The sequence below is a fragment of the Ceratotherium simum genome, chromosome 15 (genome assembly GCF_057802395.1).
Source record: "Ceratotherium simum simum isolate JZ-2026a chromosome 15, ASM5780239v1, whole genome shotgun sequence".
NCBI lineage: Eukaryota > Metazoa > Chordata > Mammalia > Perissodactyla > Rhinocerotidae > Ceratotherium > Ceratotherium simum.
Genome location: NC_141914.1, coordinates 28,470,927 through 28,488,247, shown reverse-complemented (window position 1 = coordinate 28,488,247; position 17,321 = coordinate 28,470,927). Strand labels below are relative to the sequence as shown.

The window sequence follows — 17,321 nt, the reverse complement described above, 5'->3', positions numbered from 1 at the left end:
AGGACTCGCCACTAAGCAAGCAGCCAAGACCTAGTGGGCAGGTAGGCTCAAGTGCATCTTAAAAGGCACATAAACTAGGTCTGGTAGAGTGGTAAGTTGGGTTATTTCCTTTTTTTTTAGTATTGTGAATAATTCTGCTAGGTAGAGCTACTGTGTGTTCGGCTGAACATGGACTAGAGTTTCACCTATTGACTTGAGAATGGAATTTAATGGATTGTGGGGTATCCTATTAGTAACATTATAACAAAAACATATTCTTTTCCAAACCGCTTGTAAAAATTTACACTCTCATCAGCACTATAGAAACAATTCCTTTGTTCTACATGCTGTCCAGCTTGTAGCAAGGACTGCTTGTTGTTGCAGCAAGAAGATAGATGGATTATTTTTGAGTTCATGATGGGGAAGACGGAGGAGCTGACCTTGAACTGCTTTTCTCTATCTTATCCTCTCACAGCTATGACTTGCTTTTTTCCCCAAGCTACAACCAACACCCCATCATCATCACCCACACACAAACACAGACACACCCACAGACACATATACCAGTTCAAAACAGCCTTTTTTCTCCACTGGGTTTGTCACTTTTATTTTTTCATCTTTTGAGTACCACGTTTTTCTTTTTGGTTTCTCCAGAATCAATTTTAGTGCTAGGCAGCTAGCAATTTATGCTGATTTACTATTTAGTGAAGCTTTTGTTGTTGTAATTCCACTGAAATTATTCAATTCTTAGTTCTCATCTTAATTGACGTATCAGGCATTTGACACACCTTCCTACTTCTTCAGGCACTTTTTCCATTTTGCCTAATGGTCACTCTCTGTCTTGGTATTCCTCTTATCTCTCTTATCTACAGTTTTCACATCTCATTAAATGGGAACTTGATCCTTCTATTTGCCCAAGTCTAAACTTTAGGATCATCTTCTTTATTTCATACTTCACATTGAATCCCTCAGCAAATCTTGTCAGCTCTTTTATCAGTTTTCTAATGCTGCATAAGAAAACACAAAAATTAGTGGCTAAAACAACAATAATCATTTGTTTGCTTACACTTCTGCAATTTGGGTAGGGTTTGGCCAGGACACCCTGTCTCTACTCCACATAATGTCAACTGGAGTGGCTCGACTAGGGCCAGGGATCCAATTCCAAGTTGGCTCACGTATGGCGGTCAATTTGGTATTGGCTATCAGCTGGAAGCTCAAGTGGGGGTGTGTTAGCCAGGTGTTTAATTCTCCAGTGGCCTCTCCACATGGCTAAGTTGGGTTTCTCACAGTATGGTGGCCGAGTTCCAAGAGAGACGTACCAAGAGTGAGCTTTCCAAGAAGGCAAGCTCCAGTATGTGGCATTTATCAGTCCTCTTTTTGTATCACAGTTACTAATGTTCATTGGGTAAAGCTAGTTATATGGCCAAGCAAGATTCAGTGTAGGAAGAGATTTTACAAGGGTGTGAATACCAAGATCCATGGCTCATTGCAGTCTATCAAAGGAGCAGTGTACCACAGCTGTGTATTTCAAAATGCAGGCAGTCTTTACTCTACATGGTAGTGTGAGACCATAAAAATGACCATGTAGCTGAAACCCTGCAAAGCAATATTAATGATCAATGGGGAAAGTTACGGTTGTTCTGTGACCTTTAGAAATTTTTGTCAAAATCAAAAATTCTCCTACTGTTGATATAAAGGTACAAAACTAGGGAAATGAAAACTATACTAAAACAAATATTTGTTTAGTACATTGTAATTTAAAATGTTAGAAGCATTTATTGTGTTTTATTTTTTTGCAAAAAAAAAATTTACCAAAAAGAGCAATCTAAACCTAAGTCTAGCAGAAGGAAGAAAATAATATAGAGCAGAAATTAATGAAGTAGGGAATAGGAAAACCATAGAGAAGATCAACAATAAAACCAAAACTTGGTTCTTCAAAAAGGTCAACAAAATTGACCCACCTTTGGCTATACGGACTAAGAAAAAAAGAAGACTCAAATTTCTAAAAATAGGAATGAAAGAGGAAACATATAGGAATACTTTTATTTATGAACGACTGTACATCAACACATTAGATAACTCACATGAAATGGACAAATTCCCAGAAAGACACAGATTGCCACTTCTCTTCAACATTGTACTCAAGAGTCTAGCTAGGGCAATAAGAAAGGAAAAACACATTTAGACTGGGAAGGAAGAAGTAAAACTATATTTGCAGATTGCTTCATACTGTATATAGAAAATCCTAAGGAACCTACTAATAGAACTAGTAAACCAGTTTAGCAAGGTTGCAGGATACAACATCACTACCTAAAAATCAATTCCATTTCTATACGATATTTGAATGGCCAACCGATAATTGAAAAAACATCTCAACTTTTGACTATTAACAATAGAAGTATAGATTTAAATATAACTGATGTACAAAGTAAACCATGCAGCATTTTACAGGCTTTTTAAAATAAATTGATAATATTCATTGTTGGCAAAGGTCTGAGTAAATGAACACTCTCATATTCTGAGGTAGTGAATATTAATTTACTAAAGCTATCTATTTACAAGAACAGTTTAAATATATATTAATATTGGAATGGCCTAATAAATTATGATATAACCACACAATAGGTACTGTGCAACAGCTTTTGAAAATGAAGTAATTCTGTGTGTCCCCACATGGAAAGATCTTTAAGATACCTTATACTAAAAATCCAGTTGCTGATCAAAAACTTTAGTATGGTCTCATTTTCTTTAAAGAAAAAACAAACAAAAACTAAAATATACCCATACACATTCCTAAATCCCTGGGAGTGGAAGGAGGTTCAGGCTTGCGGATTGGGAAGAATAGGGGCTTGAATCAAGATTGGCTGTTTCATTAGCATACATAAACAACTTTACTTATCATCATAAACAACTTCCTGATATCATAGACAATAAACATGGGTATTTTCTTCCCATACACCTTTATATTCCTTAAATCACTCTTGCATTTTCCCTATCTTTTGGTGCTTTAAAATAAATCTTTTGGGATTTTGTTTCAGGTGAATAGTGTGTGTTTAGAAGAAGTTACTCATGAGGAAGCAGTAACTGCCTTAAAAAACACATCTGATTTTGTTTATTTGAAAGTGGCAAAACCCACGAGTATGTATATGAATGACAGCTATGCACCACCGGATATCACCAACTGTAAGTCTGTTTGCTTAAATCTATCCTATTTCCTGAGATGTGATGTATTTTAAAGAAAGCCTCCCAATATAAAACTTAAATGTTATACAAATATTTTTAAAGGAACTATTAAGCATTTTAACTTGATAGTTTTAAAAAATCAATTTTAAGGGGCCAGCCCGTGGCATAGCGGTTAAGCGCTCAGTGCTCCGCTGCTGGCGGCCGGGGTTCGGGTCCCGGACGTGCACCGAGGCACCACTTGTCAGGCCGTGCTGTGGCAGCGTCTCATATAAAGTGGAGGCAGATGGGCACAGATGTTAGCCCAGGGCCAGTCTTCCTCAGCAAAAAGAGGAGTATTGGCATGGATGTTAGCTCAGGGCTGATCTTCCTCACCAAAAAAAAAAAATCAATTTTAAGTCAGAATCATAATAAGAAGGGGGGACCTGTCACCTTTACTATTCTATAGCGGTAATTACTTTTAGTATTTAAGGGATTGATTCTCAAACTTTCATGTAAATAATAATCACCAAAGATATTTGCAAATAATGCAGATTATTGTTTTGTTCTAATAGTTTTGGGATGGAGCACAGAAATTTACTTTAACAAGCAATTAATTCTTTTAACAAGCCAGGGAATTCTGATGCTTCTGGTGCCGCTTGTTCATGGACTGCACTTTGAGAACACTGCTTTAAAATATTTCTAAAACTTAGGCTTTTCTATACTCTCAACTATGTGAGCACAAATAGCTGTACTTTAAGCTCCTAGTATATTGCCTAGCCTATATTTGTGTGTAATACAATTGTGTTGCCTACAATTGAATTATTATGGAAGTACTTATGTGATTTTAAGTTTCTTATTTGATTTTCAGTTTTTTAATATACAAGCTGAGGTGAGATTTAAATATATTTTTAATGTATTTGTGTTGGTTGAAAAATGAAAGTTTTATTTGTTTAGTGCATTGAGGTGATATTACAAGCACCCATGTGTAGTAAAGATCTTAAACGTACTCTTTGTAATCTGCTTTTCCAAGTTTTCCTTTTTTAAATTGTAGAATTTTAGAGATATTTGTGATTTTGTAAGTGGCAGTGTTTCCAGTTTTAAAACTGTAAAAGTTCATTACCATCACTAATCATTATAAGTTAAATACAAATTATATTTTGAAATGTATGTACTGTTCTCCAGTGATAGATCTTTCTTATATGCTCATTGATTCATTAATTACTCAAGTATAACTGAATTTTTTTCCTTAATAGTATTCAGTCTCTTTAATGGACAGGGATGATGTCTTTTACTTCGTTTGTGTCAGAAAATAACTTTGCTTTACTTTTTAAAATTCTTAACATTTAGTTGGTCTTGCATACAAACTAGATACGTAAGGGCTTTATGTATTTTCATTTGTGATTAGAGATGCAAATTCAATAATAGTATTTTATTATTTTATTTAATAAAAATATTTAAAAATATCTTGTTCACCAATTTAAGTATCAGTTTTATTTATTTATTATGCTGCCTTATCTGTTGAAGGCCACTATGTGCACATTTATGACAGTTGTTCCACAAATTGAGAATTGGTATCCTGATTATGGCCAAATATACAAATAGCCAGGCAGCTTATTACAAATATGTTGAATTGAAAAAAATGTTATTGTCGAATTATCTGTTTTTATATACAATAATATGACATTTAAAAAATAGAAGAGCTAGTCTTAAGGAGTAGTAATTAAATAAGGATTAGTTGTTTTCCCTATAAGGATAGGTAGGATTTTTTTTCCCTTTTTTTTTTTTCGTCTGTTACTGTACTAATAGAACGTTGTGAAAAAGTTGAAGTATAACATTCTATTTCCATTCCCCTCTCTTGTTAAGCAACTAAAATTATGAATTTTGTTGTATACTTCTAGTCTATGTTCATACTATATATGCAGTTCATAAATAATTTGTGTTTTTAAAAAAGCTTTTGTGTTTAAAACTTTTTACAAAAATGATTTTTACATATCAACTCTCCTGAAGCCCTTGCTATCAGACTATTCAACTTACTGCCTATCCCTTATATTGTTAGTCATCTGGTGTCCTCCTCAGCAGTTTGGCTTTAGTCGCTGAAGATCTTAGGGTCAGACCCATTGTCCTTCTTGCTACTACTATGCATGTTGTCATTCTTAGTGATGTCCAACCAAAATCCACACTGATGATTCATTTAACAACCGGCTTGTTTCTTGATTTCTTCCTTTCTAACTATCCTGCCTCTACTCCAGCTCGGATACTTGCTTCCAAGATAACAATTTAGATCTTATCATTATCAGTACCTTTACCACCTCTAAAATCTTGATTTAAGTCATCCCATTCTCTGACTACATCCCTCAGTTCATTTACCCTTATTCTAACAGTTCATCCTCATTTTGACCTTCAGTCATTTAACACTATCACTTGGTTGCCCCCTTGTGTCTCCACTTGTCTACTTTTTTGTAGCTTAGCTTCCATGATTTGTCGTGATATTCACTTCCTTGCACATATCTTCTACTCCTTTGCCCCCTCCTCCTTCATTCAACCTGCTGTCTTCCTCCATTGCTCTCCCCTAAAAAGCAGAACATGACTGGAGAAAAACACAAAATTGTAGTTTGAGTTGTGACCATAGATCTCAAATGGGGCCATACTCTTGTGGTTGTAATCAAAATATGTATAATAACCAAAATATGGTACCTGGGAATAAAAGTAGGTTTATTACCGAAGAATAAAACGGTTGATTAGATCTGACAGAGAACATAGTTTCTCTGCTGACGTATTTTTGCATTATATATATCTTCTCTCTCTCTTTTTCTTTTTTTTTTTCCTGAGGAATATTAGCCCTGGGCTAACGTGTTGCCAATCCTCCTCTTTTTGCTGAGGAAGATCGGCCCTGGGCTGACATGCGTGCCTATCTTCCTCTACTTTATATGTGGGATGCCTACTACAGCATGGCCTGATAAGCGGTGCGTAGGTCCACGCCTGGGATCCAAACCTGTGAACCCTGGGCCACCAAAGTGGAGCGTGTGGACTTAACCATTACGCCACCAGGCCGGCCCCCTGTATCTTCTTATTTTTAAGTTATATTCTCTTCAGCTAGAAGGCTGAACTTCTGATTTGGCCACTAATCTCTTCCCACTTTTACTTCAAGCTCTTCCACTTACTTTTCTCCCAAACCTTGGAGGGCTTGGGTCGTTAATCTTGATATCTAAGGAGAATAAATTAAGCTGCCTTATTTTGTAGTTCTCTGGGAAATCTTTTTATATAGGATTTTGGGTATAGGAAATAGCGTTGTTTTATATGATTCTTCTTTGGGGCTGTCATTTCTTTGATAGGAACGTTAATTTTTAGTCCCTCCTGTGTGAAATACTGTGCCTTAACATGTGAGAATGACTCCTCCAACGAGGATCCATTTAATAACGGCACAGTCTGAGTATGGCAGGGAAAAGATACATTTTCTGGCTTGGGCAGTTGACTGAATTTCTTGTCCAGTTGCTTTGTTCCATCCAGACTTGATAATGCACCACAGAAATTTGAGTCAAAAATCAGTAAACACTGGACTTTAAAAAGGCCAGTGATTGCAAAGATTCACGAGTGTCTGTTGCTTTAGGGCAACGTGCCAGTTCCCTTGAAAATCACAGATTCTCTTGCGTATCAGCCAGGAAAGCCTTTGGACTTTCAAAGTCAAGAGCCGTTGGTAGAAAGTCCTTTGGCTCAAATGCAAAAGAGCATTTTATATATGAACTGGACAAGAAACAACTGCTGTGGGACGCTGCAAACCTATAATATCAAAGATACACTAGACTTCCAAGCCCTATACTATCAATAGACGTTGTAGACTTTTTCCTTTTTCTATGATTTCAGAGAGGTAGAGATGTATAGATGCTACCTCCTTTTGATAGAGTATACATTTTTTTCTCCAGTACGCCATAGTTCCAGTCATTGCCTATTATCTTTCACTCAGGGCAACTTCACTCCTTTATGTTAACCTGTCTGGCCACTATAGTAATTTGAACTAAGGATCCTTGCATTTTTGTTCTCCCAATGTGTATTATAATGCTTTGTCCATAGAATACACTCGGTAATATAATGAAAGAAGAGATTGATGGTTAAATAATAAGTATTACAGATAAATTTTGAATTGCTTTGTAACTATCATACTTAAAGCCTCAAGAAAGTTTAATATTGCTTTCTATGTGTTTCAGTAATGCAGCAAATAATTCAGATGTGTTGTGTTTTTGGAAGCTGCAACTGAGATGTGTTTCTTACCTGGGTCAGGAATAGCTTTATAGTTTTCTGTTTTTAGCTCTTGTTAGAATTACAACCTATCAATGACGTTTATTATTGAAATGAACCAGTAGATAGTTTTTGCTTATTTTTTATTTTTGCTTCTTACCAGCTTTCTATTCTTATGGTGCATTAAAAAGAATAATTATAAATTGGGATAACAAATCTGAGCTAGTGTCAGGGCATAGACTTTTTTTTTTTTTAATAGACTTGATATTTTACAGCAATTTTAGGTTCACAGCAAAATTCAGCAGAAAGTACAGAAATTTCCCATATACTACCTGCCCCCACATATGCACAGCCTTCCCTGTTATCAACATCCCCCACCAGAGTGGTATATTTGTTACAATTTATGAACCTACATTGCCACATCATTGCCCAAAGCCCATAGTTTACATTAGGGTTCACTCTTGGTGGTGTTCATTCTGTGGGTTTGGACAAATGTATAATGACATGTATTCACCATTATAGTATCATACAGAGTAGTTTCACTGCCTTAAAAATCCTGTGCTCTGCCTGCTCATCCCTCTAACCCCCCGGCAACCACTCATCTTTTTACTGTTCCTGTAGTTTTGCTTTTTCTAGAATGTCATGTAGTTGGAATCATCCTTTTGAGGTTGGCTTCTTTCACATAGTAAATACGTCTAAGGTTCTGCCATATCTTTTCATGGCTTGATAGCTCCTTTCTTTTTAGTGCTGAATATCCCTTTCTCTGGATGTACCACAGTTTATTTATCCATTCACCTATGGAAGAATTTCTTGGTTTCTTCTAAATTTTGGCAATTATAAATAAAGCTGCGATAAACACCTGTGAGCAGGTTTTTGTGTGGACATAAGCTTTCAGCACCTTTGGGTACATATCAAGGAGCACAATTGATGGATTGTGTGGTAAGAATATATTTAGTTTTATAAGAAACAGCCAAACTGTCTTCCAAAGTGGCTGTACCATTTTGCATTCCCACCAGCAATGAATGAGAGTTCCTGTTGCTCCACGTCTTCACCGGCATTTGGTGTTGTCAGTGTTCTGGATTTGGGCCATTCTGATAGATGTACAGCAGTATCTTGTTGTTTTAATTAGCATTTCCCTGATGACATATGATGTGGAGCATCTTTTCATATGCTTATTTGCTCTCTTCTATCTTCTTTGGTGAGGTGTCTGTTCAGGGTCTTTGGTACATTTTTAAATTGGGTTGTTTGTTGTCTTGTTGAGTTTGAGTTCTTTGTATATTTTAGCTAACAGTCCTTTATCAGAGATGTCTTTTGCAAATATATTCTCCCAGTCTGTGGCTTGTCTTTTCATTCTCTAGACAGTGTCTTTTGCAGAGCAGAAACATTTCATTTTAATGAAGTCTCTAGCCTGTCAATTCTTTCTTTCATAGATTGTGCCTTTGGTATTCTACCTAAAAAGTCATTGCCAAACCCAAGATCATCTAGATTTTCTCCAGTGTTATCGTCTAGGAATTTTATAGTTTTGCATTTTACATGTAAATCTGTGATCCAGTTAGAGTTAATTTTTGTAAGGTTTATGTCTGGATTTGTTTTTTTTGTTTGTTTGCATGTGTATGTCCAGTTGTTACAACACCATTTGTTGAAAAGACTGTCTTTGCTCCATTGTATTGCCTTTGTTCCTTTGTCAAAGATCAGTTGACTATGTTTATATGGATGTATTTCTGGACTCGACTAGTTCCATTGATCTGTTTTTCTGTTCTTTTGTCAATACCACACTGTCTTGATTACTGTAGCTTTTTAGGAAGTCTTGAACTCAGGTAGTGTCAGTCCTCCAACTTTGTTCTTTTCCTTCAATATTATGTTGGTTATTCTGGGTCTTTTGCCTCTCCGTATACACTTTAGAATCAGTTTGACAGAATCCACAAAATACCTTGCTGGTATTTTGGGGTTGAATTGAATCTATAGATCAAGTTGGGAAGAACTCATATCTTGGCAATATTGAGTCTTCCTATCCATGAACGTGGAACTATCTCTTAGTTACTTACTTCTTTGATATCTTTCATCAGAATTTTATAGTTTTCCTCACACAGATCTTCTTATATATTTTTTTGGATTTATACCTAAGTATATCATTTTTGGGTGTGCAAATGTAAATGGTATCGTGTTTTTAATTTCAAATTCCACTTGTTCATTGCTGGTATATATGAAAGCAACTGATTTTTTTAATGACTTGCAGTTTACTTTTTTTATTGCACTAACATTGGTTTATAACATTATATAAGTTTGATGTGTACATTATAATTTGACTTCTGTATATGCTACAGCGTGCTCACCACCAAAATCTAGTTTCCGTATCACCATACACTTGACCCCCTTTACCCAATTTGCCCTCCCCCTACCCCCCTTCTCCTCTGGTAACCACGAAACTGTTCTCTGTATCTGTGTTTTTGTTCTGTTTGTTTTATTTTATTTTGCTTAGCATAATACCCTCAAGGTCCATCCATGTTGTTGCAAATGACAATATTTCATCTTTTTTATGGCTGAATAGTATTCCATTGTATGTATATACTACATCCTCTTTATACATTCATTCATCGATGGGCATTAGGTTGTTTTCATGTCTTGGCTACTGTAAATAATGCTGCAGTGAACATAGGGATGCGTGGATCTTTTCAAATTAGTGTTTTCTTATTCTTCCGATAAATACCCAGAAGTGGAATAGCTAGATCATATGGTAGTTTTATTCTTTATTTTTTCAGGAATCTCCCTACTGTTTTCCATAGTGGCTGCACCAATTTACATTCCCACCAACAGTGTACAAGGGTTCCCTTTTCTCTACATCCTCTCCAACACTTACTTCTTGTCTTTTTAATAATAAGCATTTTAATGGGTGTGAAGTGATATCTCATTGTGGTTTTGATTTGCGTTTCTCTGATAATTAGTGATATTGGTCATCTTTTCATGTGCCTGTTGGCCATCTGCATGTCTTCTTTGGAAAAATGTCTGTTTAGATCCTCTGTCCATTTTTAATCCGATTGTTTTTGTTGTTGGGTTGTATGAGTTCTTAATATGTTTTGAATATTAACCCCTTATCAGACATATGATTTGCAAGTATCTTCTCCCATTCAGTAGGTTGTCTTTTCATCTTGTTGATGGTTTCCTTTGCTGTGCAGAAGCTTTTTAGTTTGATGTACTCCCTTTTGTTCATTTTTGCTTTTGTTTCCCTTGCCTGAGGAGATGTATCCAAAAGGATATTGCTGAGACCAATGTCAAAGAGCATACTGCCTATGTTTTCTTTTAGGAGTTTTATGGCTTTAGGTCTTACATTCAAATTTTTAATCTACTTTCGATTAATTTTTGTGTATGATGTTAGAGAGTAGTTTAGTTTCATTCTTTTGCATGTAGCTTTCCAGTTTTCCCAACACCATTTATTGAAGAGACTGTCCTTTCTTGTTTCCTTTCTTGGCTCCTTTGTCGTAAATTAGTTGTCCATATATGTGTGGGCTTATTTCTGGGCTCTCAATTTTGTTCCGTTGACCTGTATGTCTGTTTTTCTGCCAGTACCATGCTGTTTTGATTACTAAGGCTTTGTAGTATAATTTGAAATCAGGGTGTGATCCCTCCAGCTTTGTTCCTTTTTCTGAGGATTGCTTTGGCTATTTGGGGTCTTTTGTGGTTCCTTACAAATTTTAGAATTTTTTGTTCTATTTCTGTGAAAAGTATCATTAGGATTTTGATAGAGATTGCATTGAATCTGTAGATTGCTTTAGGTAATATGGACATGTTGGCAGTGTTAATTCTTCCAATCCGAGGATGGAATATCTTTCCATTTCTTTCTGTCTTCTTCATTTTCTTTCAACAGTATCTTATAATTTTCAGTGTATAGGTTTTTCACCTCCTTGGTTACATTTATTTCTAGGTCTTTTATTCTTTGTTGGGATTGTAAATGGGATTGTTTTCTTAATTTCTCTTTCTGTTGGTTCATTGTTACTGTATGGAAATGCAACAGATTTTTGGTGATTGACTTTTATATATTAACTTTGTATCCTGCAACCTTGCTATGATTGCTTGTTAGATCCAGGTTTTTTTTTTGTCAATTCTTTCAGGTTTTCTACATAGATGATCTAACATCTGCAAATAAAGACAGTTTTATTTCTTCTTTCTTCATCTATACACCTTTTATTTTCTTTTCTTGTCTTATTGCATTAGTTAGGACATCCTTCACTTGTTCCTAATCTTAGTGATAAAGCTTCAAGCTTATCACCATCAAGTATGATATTAGCTGTAGGATTTTTGCAGATATTCTTTATGATGTTGATGATGCTCCCCTCTATTCCTAGTTTACTGAAAGTTTTTATCATAAATTGCTACTGGATTTTGTCAAATACTTTTTCTATATCTATTGATATCATCATGTGACTTTTCTTATTTGGCCTGTTGATGTGATGGATCATATTAATAGATTTTTGAATATTGAACCAGCCTTGCATACCTGGAATAAATCCTAGATGCTTGTAGTGTATAGTTCATTTTATACATTGTTGGACTTGACTTGCTGATATTCTTTTGAGGATTTTTCCATCTATGTTCATGATAAATATTGTTTCCTGAGTTTTTTTTCCCTTGTAATTTCTTTGTCTGGTTTCATTATTAGGGTAATGCTGGCTTCATAGAATGAGTTAGGAAATATTCCCTTGGCTTCTGTCTGCTTGAAGAGATTATAGAGAATTGATATAATTTCTTTCTTAAACGTTTGGTAGAACTCACTAGTGAACCCATCTGGGCATGGTGCTTTCTGTTTTGGAGGGTTATCAATTCAATTGTTTTTTTTTTTTTCTGGTCAGGAAGATTAGCCCTGAGCTAACATCTGTTGCTAATCCTCCTCTTTTTGCTGAGGATTGGCCCTGGGCTAACATCTGCAACCATCTTCCTCTACTTTATATGTGGGACACCTGTCACAGCATGGCTTGATAAGCTGTGCATAGGTCCACACCCAGGATCCAAACCCGTGAACCCTGGGCCGCTGAAGTGGAGCACGCAAACTTAACCACTACACCACCAGGCCAGCCCCTTGATTCAATTTTTTAGATAGATATAAGCCTATCTGGATTGTCTCTTTCTTTTGCATCAGTTTTGGCTGATTGTATCTTTCAAGAAATTGGTCCATTTCATTTAGGTTATCAAATTTGTGGGATAGAGTGGTTCATAATATTTTGTTATTATCCTTTTAATGTCCATGAGATCTGTAATGATATCCTCTCTTTCATTTCTAATATTAATAATTTCTGTTTTCTCTCTTTTTCTTAGCCTGGCTAGAGGTTTATTGATTTTATTGATCTTTCAAAGAACTAGCTTTGGTTTTGTTGAGTTTCTCTATTTCCTGTTTTCAGTTTTGTTGATTTCTGCTCTAATTTTTTATTATTTCTTTCTTTCTGCTTACTTTGAATGTAATTTGCTCTTCTTTTTCTGGTTTCATAAGGTAGAGACTAAGATGATTCATTTTAGATCTTTCTTCTTTTCTGATATATGCATTCAATACTATAAATTTCCCACTAAGCACTGCTTCCACTGCATCTGTTTTCATTTAATTTAAAACATTTTTAAATGTTCTCTAGAGATTTCTTTTTTGACCCATATGTTATTTAGGATTATGATATTTAATTCCAAGTATTTTGGGATTTTTCAGCTATTAGTTTTTTATTGATTTCTAGTTTAATTCCATTGTGGTCTGAGAGCAGCCATTGAATGATTTCTGTTCTTTTAAATCTGTTAAGGTGTGTTTCATGGCCCAGGAAGTGGTCTATCTTGGTGAATGTTCTATGTGAGCTTAAGAAGAAGGTGTGTTCTGCTGTTGTTGATGAAGTAATCTGTAGGTGTCCGCTATACCAGTTGATTAATGATGTTGTTGAGTTCAGTTATGTCCTTACTGATTTTCTGTCTGCTACACCTGTCCATTTATGATAAAGGAGTGTGGATTCATCTGTCTCATTGCAGTTCTGTCAGTTTTGGCCTCACGTAGGTTGACGCTCTGTTGTTAGGTGCATACATGTTACGGATTGTTCTGTCTTCTTGGAGAATTGACCCCTATCATTATGTAATACCTTTCTTTATCCCTGAGCACTTTCTATACTTTGAAATCTTCTGTGTTTGAAATTAATATAACTACTTCTGCTTGCTTTTGATTGGTGTTAGCATGGTATGTCTTTCTCCATTCCTTTACATTTTTTATTGGTGAGGAAGATTAGTCCTGAGCTAACATCTGTGCCCATCTTCCTCTATTTTGTATATGGGATGCCGCCACAGCATGGCTTGATGAGCAATGCATAGGTCCATGCCTGGGATCCGAACCTGCGAACCCTGGGCCGCCAAAGCAGAGTGCACGAGCTTAACCACTAACCCCCAATTTACTTTTAATCTGTATGTGCCTTTATGTTTAAAGTGGGTTTCTTGTAGACAATATATAGCTGGGTCTTGTTTTTTTGTTTTTGTGAGGAAGATCAGCCCTGAGCTAACATCTGTGCCCATCTTCCTTTACTTTATATGGGACGCCACCACAGCATGGTGCGCGCCCAGGATCCAAACCGGTGAACCACGGGCCGCCAAAGTGGAGCATGCGCACTTAACCACTGCGCCGCTGGGCCGGCCTCAGGTCTTGTGTTTTTGATCTACTCTGACAATCTCTGTCTTCTATTGGTACATGTAGACCATTGATGTTCAAAATGATTATTGATATACTTGGATTAATATCTATTACTCTGATATTGTTTTCTATTTGTTGCCTTTGTTCTTTGTTCCTATAGCTGTCATCCACTCTTTTTCTGCCTTTTATGGTTTTAATTAAGCATTTTATATGATTCCATTTTCTCTCCTTTCTTAACATAGTTATTTTCTCTTTTTACTTTTTTTTGTGGTTGCCCTGGAGTTTGCAGTATACATGTACAACTAATCAAAGTCCACTTTCAAATACCAGTATACAGCTTCACAGGTAGTTGCAAGTACCTTATAATAACAAAATAATCCTAATTCCTCCCTCTCATCCCTTGGATCATTGCTGATGTTCGTTTCACTTATACACAGCATATATATATATATGCTTATATGCAATGTATATATGCATCCATAGTCAAATACAGTATTGCTGTTATTTTGAACAAAGTGTTATCTCTTAGATCAATAAGAAAAATAAATTTTTATTTTACCTTCACTTATTTCTTATTCAGTGCTCTTCCTTTCTTTATGTATAACTCAGTTTCTGACCTATTAACTTTCCTTCTCTCTAAAGAATTTATTATAACATTTCAAAGGGCAGGTCTACTGGCAACAAATTCCCTCAATTTTTTGTTTATATAAGAAAGCATTTATTTCTTCTTCACTTTTGAAGGATAATTTTACAGGGTACAGGGTGGGTTTGTACTCTTAACACTAAATATTTCACTCCACTGTCTTGCTGGAATGGTTTCTGAGGAGAAGTTAGATATAATTCTTATCTTTGCACCTCTGTCAATAAGGTGGGTTTTTTCCTGTGGCTTCTTTCAGGAATTTTTTTCCCCTTTTAAAAAATTTTTTATAGTTTGAAAAGGATATGCCTAGGTATAATTTTCTTGGCTTTTATCCTGTTTGGTATTCTCTGAGCTTCCTAGATCTACGGTTTGGTGTTCTGACATTAATTTGGGGAAATTTTCAGTCATTATTCTTTTTTTTTTTGTGAGGAAGATCAGCCCTGACCTAACATCCATGCTAATCCTCCTCTTTTTGCTGAGGAAGACTGGCTCTGAGCTAACATCTATTGCTAATCCTCCTCCTTTTTTTTTTTTTTCTTTTTTTACCCAAAGCCCCAGTGAATAGTTGTATGTCATAGTTGCACATCCTTCTAGTTGCTGTATGTGGGACGCGGCCTCAGCATGGCTGGAGAAGCGGTGCGTTGGTGTGCGCCCGGGACCCGGACCTGGGCCGCCAGCAGCGGAGTGCACACACCTAACTGCCAAGCCACAGGGCCGGCCCAGTCATTATTCTTTCAAATATTCTTTTTCCTTTCTCTTCTTCTTCTCCTTTTAGTATTCTCATTATGTGTATGTTATACCTTTTGTAGTTGTCCCACAGTTCATCCCACAGTTCTTGGATATTGTGTTGTGGGGTTTGGTTGTGTTTTTGTTTTTTTTGTTTTTTTTTTTTTCAGTCTTTTTTTCTTTTCAGTTTTAGAGGTTGCTATTAAAATATCCTCAAGCTCAGAGATTCTTTCCTCAACCATGTCCAGATTACTCATAAGCCCATCAAAGGCATTCTTCATTTCTGTTATGATGTTTTTGATCTCTAGTATTTCTTTTTGTTTCTTTCTTAGAATTTCCATCTCTCTGCTTTCATTGCCCATCTGTTCTTACATAATGTCTACTTTATCCATTAGGGCTATTAGCATATCAGTCGTTGTTGTTCTAAATTCCTAATCTGCTAAGTCCAACTTCACTGCTATATCTGAGTCTGGTTCTGATGCTTGCTTCGTTTCTTCAAGCTGTGTTTTTACCTTTTAGTATGTCTTGTAATTTTTTCTTGATAGCCAGGCGTGATATGCTGGGTAAAAGAAACTGCTGTAAATAGGCCTTTAGTAATGTGGTGATAAGGTGTTGGGGAGGGAGTGTTCTGTGGTTCTATGATTAGGTTTCAGTCTTTTAGTGAGCTTGTGCCTCTGCAATGTGAAATTCACAGTGCTTCTCAGTATTCCCCCCACTCCTCCCTTAGGTGGGATAGGGTGGCTGGAGTGGGCTTGGTTATTTCCCTTCCCCCAGGTCACTTGGTCTCTGATAAAACCCTGGCAGGTTAGGCTGTGGTTAAATAGTTTCTCCTGAAGGCAGACTCTGTTAAGAACAGAATGCTCTTGTGTATTTCAAAATGGTTCCTTTTCCCTTCCTCCTGCTAGAGACACAAGGGGATTTTTCTCCAGTGTTTACTCTGAGAACCTGGTAGAGATCCCAGGAGGTAAAACTCACAGAAGTGTGGGGTCCCTTGATGACTGTGCCCCCTTGGAGTTTTTGACCCTCAGAGTTGTCCACACGAGCCTCCAGCAATTTGTGAATTACAGTTCAGGTTTCTCTACCTCGGCACTAGTTCCTGCAAAGGTTTCTGCTCTGGGAAGTTGTGATTCTCTGTACTCACCTGTCAGTCTCTCCAGTTTGGGAGGCAGCAGTTTGCTTTGACCTCCCTTATCTTAAGGATCTAAGAAGAGTTATTGATGTTTCAGTTTGTTCAGCTTTTTAGTTGTTGTTAGGACAGAGTGATGACTTCCAGACTTCTTATGTGCCAAACTGGAAACCAGAAGTCCCTCAATTTACTTTAAAACTTTTGTCAAGCATAGTCTTTTTGCATCTGTTTTTAAGCTTTTGATTTTCATTATTCACAATCAAATTTTGAGTATATATACTTTTTAAAAATAGTAATCTGCAAAATAAAGTTCTCAGAAAAATAAATTATTGTACTTCAGATTTATCTATTTTAGTCAGTTCTGTGACCTTTCCTGGATTTCACTGTACAAATCAGTTAATGTAAAACTTCTTTTTAGTTCTGTTTTATCAAAAGAAACAGAATAGAATAAGTTCGCTTTACTATTCTGAGTACAGAAACTGGTTTTTACCTGGAAACTTGAGCTTGTCTAATTTTTTTACCTGATAGATAAATCTTCTGTACCTAATTCTGTTATATAAATAAGTGAATATGAATTATGCATTAACCAACCTTGAAATTCGTAATTCACAAATGTGGTACTGAATGGCTTGTTTCATTTTTCAAGTGTTTTTCACTTTCTTTATTTTGAAGCTTCTCAGCCTATTGATAACCATGTTAGCCCATCTTCCTACTTGGGCCAGACACCAGCATCACCAGCTAGATACTCACCTGTTTCGAAAGCAGTGCTTGGTGATGATGAAATTACAAGGTAAGGAACTGAACATACTTCATCC

General features: G+C 36.1%; 1 protein-coding gene across 15 annotated transcripts in view; it reads left to right on the top strand.

Annotated features, from left to right (window-relative positions):
* The window catches only part of DLG1 (discs large MAGUK scaffold protein 1), a 283,086-nt gene that overhangs the window by 185,460 nt on the left and 80,305 nt on the right, over nucleotides 1-17,321 (top strand). For all 15 annotated transcript variants that reach the window (XM_087439816.1, XM_087439818.1, XM_087439817.1 and 12 more), the window contains 2 exons: nucleotides 3,018-3,162; nucleotides 17,179-17,296. In XM_087439816.1, coding sequence (XP_087295942.1) covers nucleotides 3,018-3,162; nucleotides 17,179-17,296 — 263 coding nt within the window. The remainder of the gene's footprint in view (nucleotides 1-3,017; nucleotides 3,163-17,178; nucleotides 17,297-17,321) is intronic.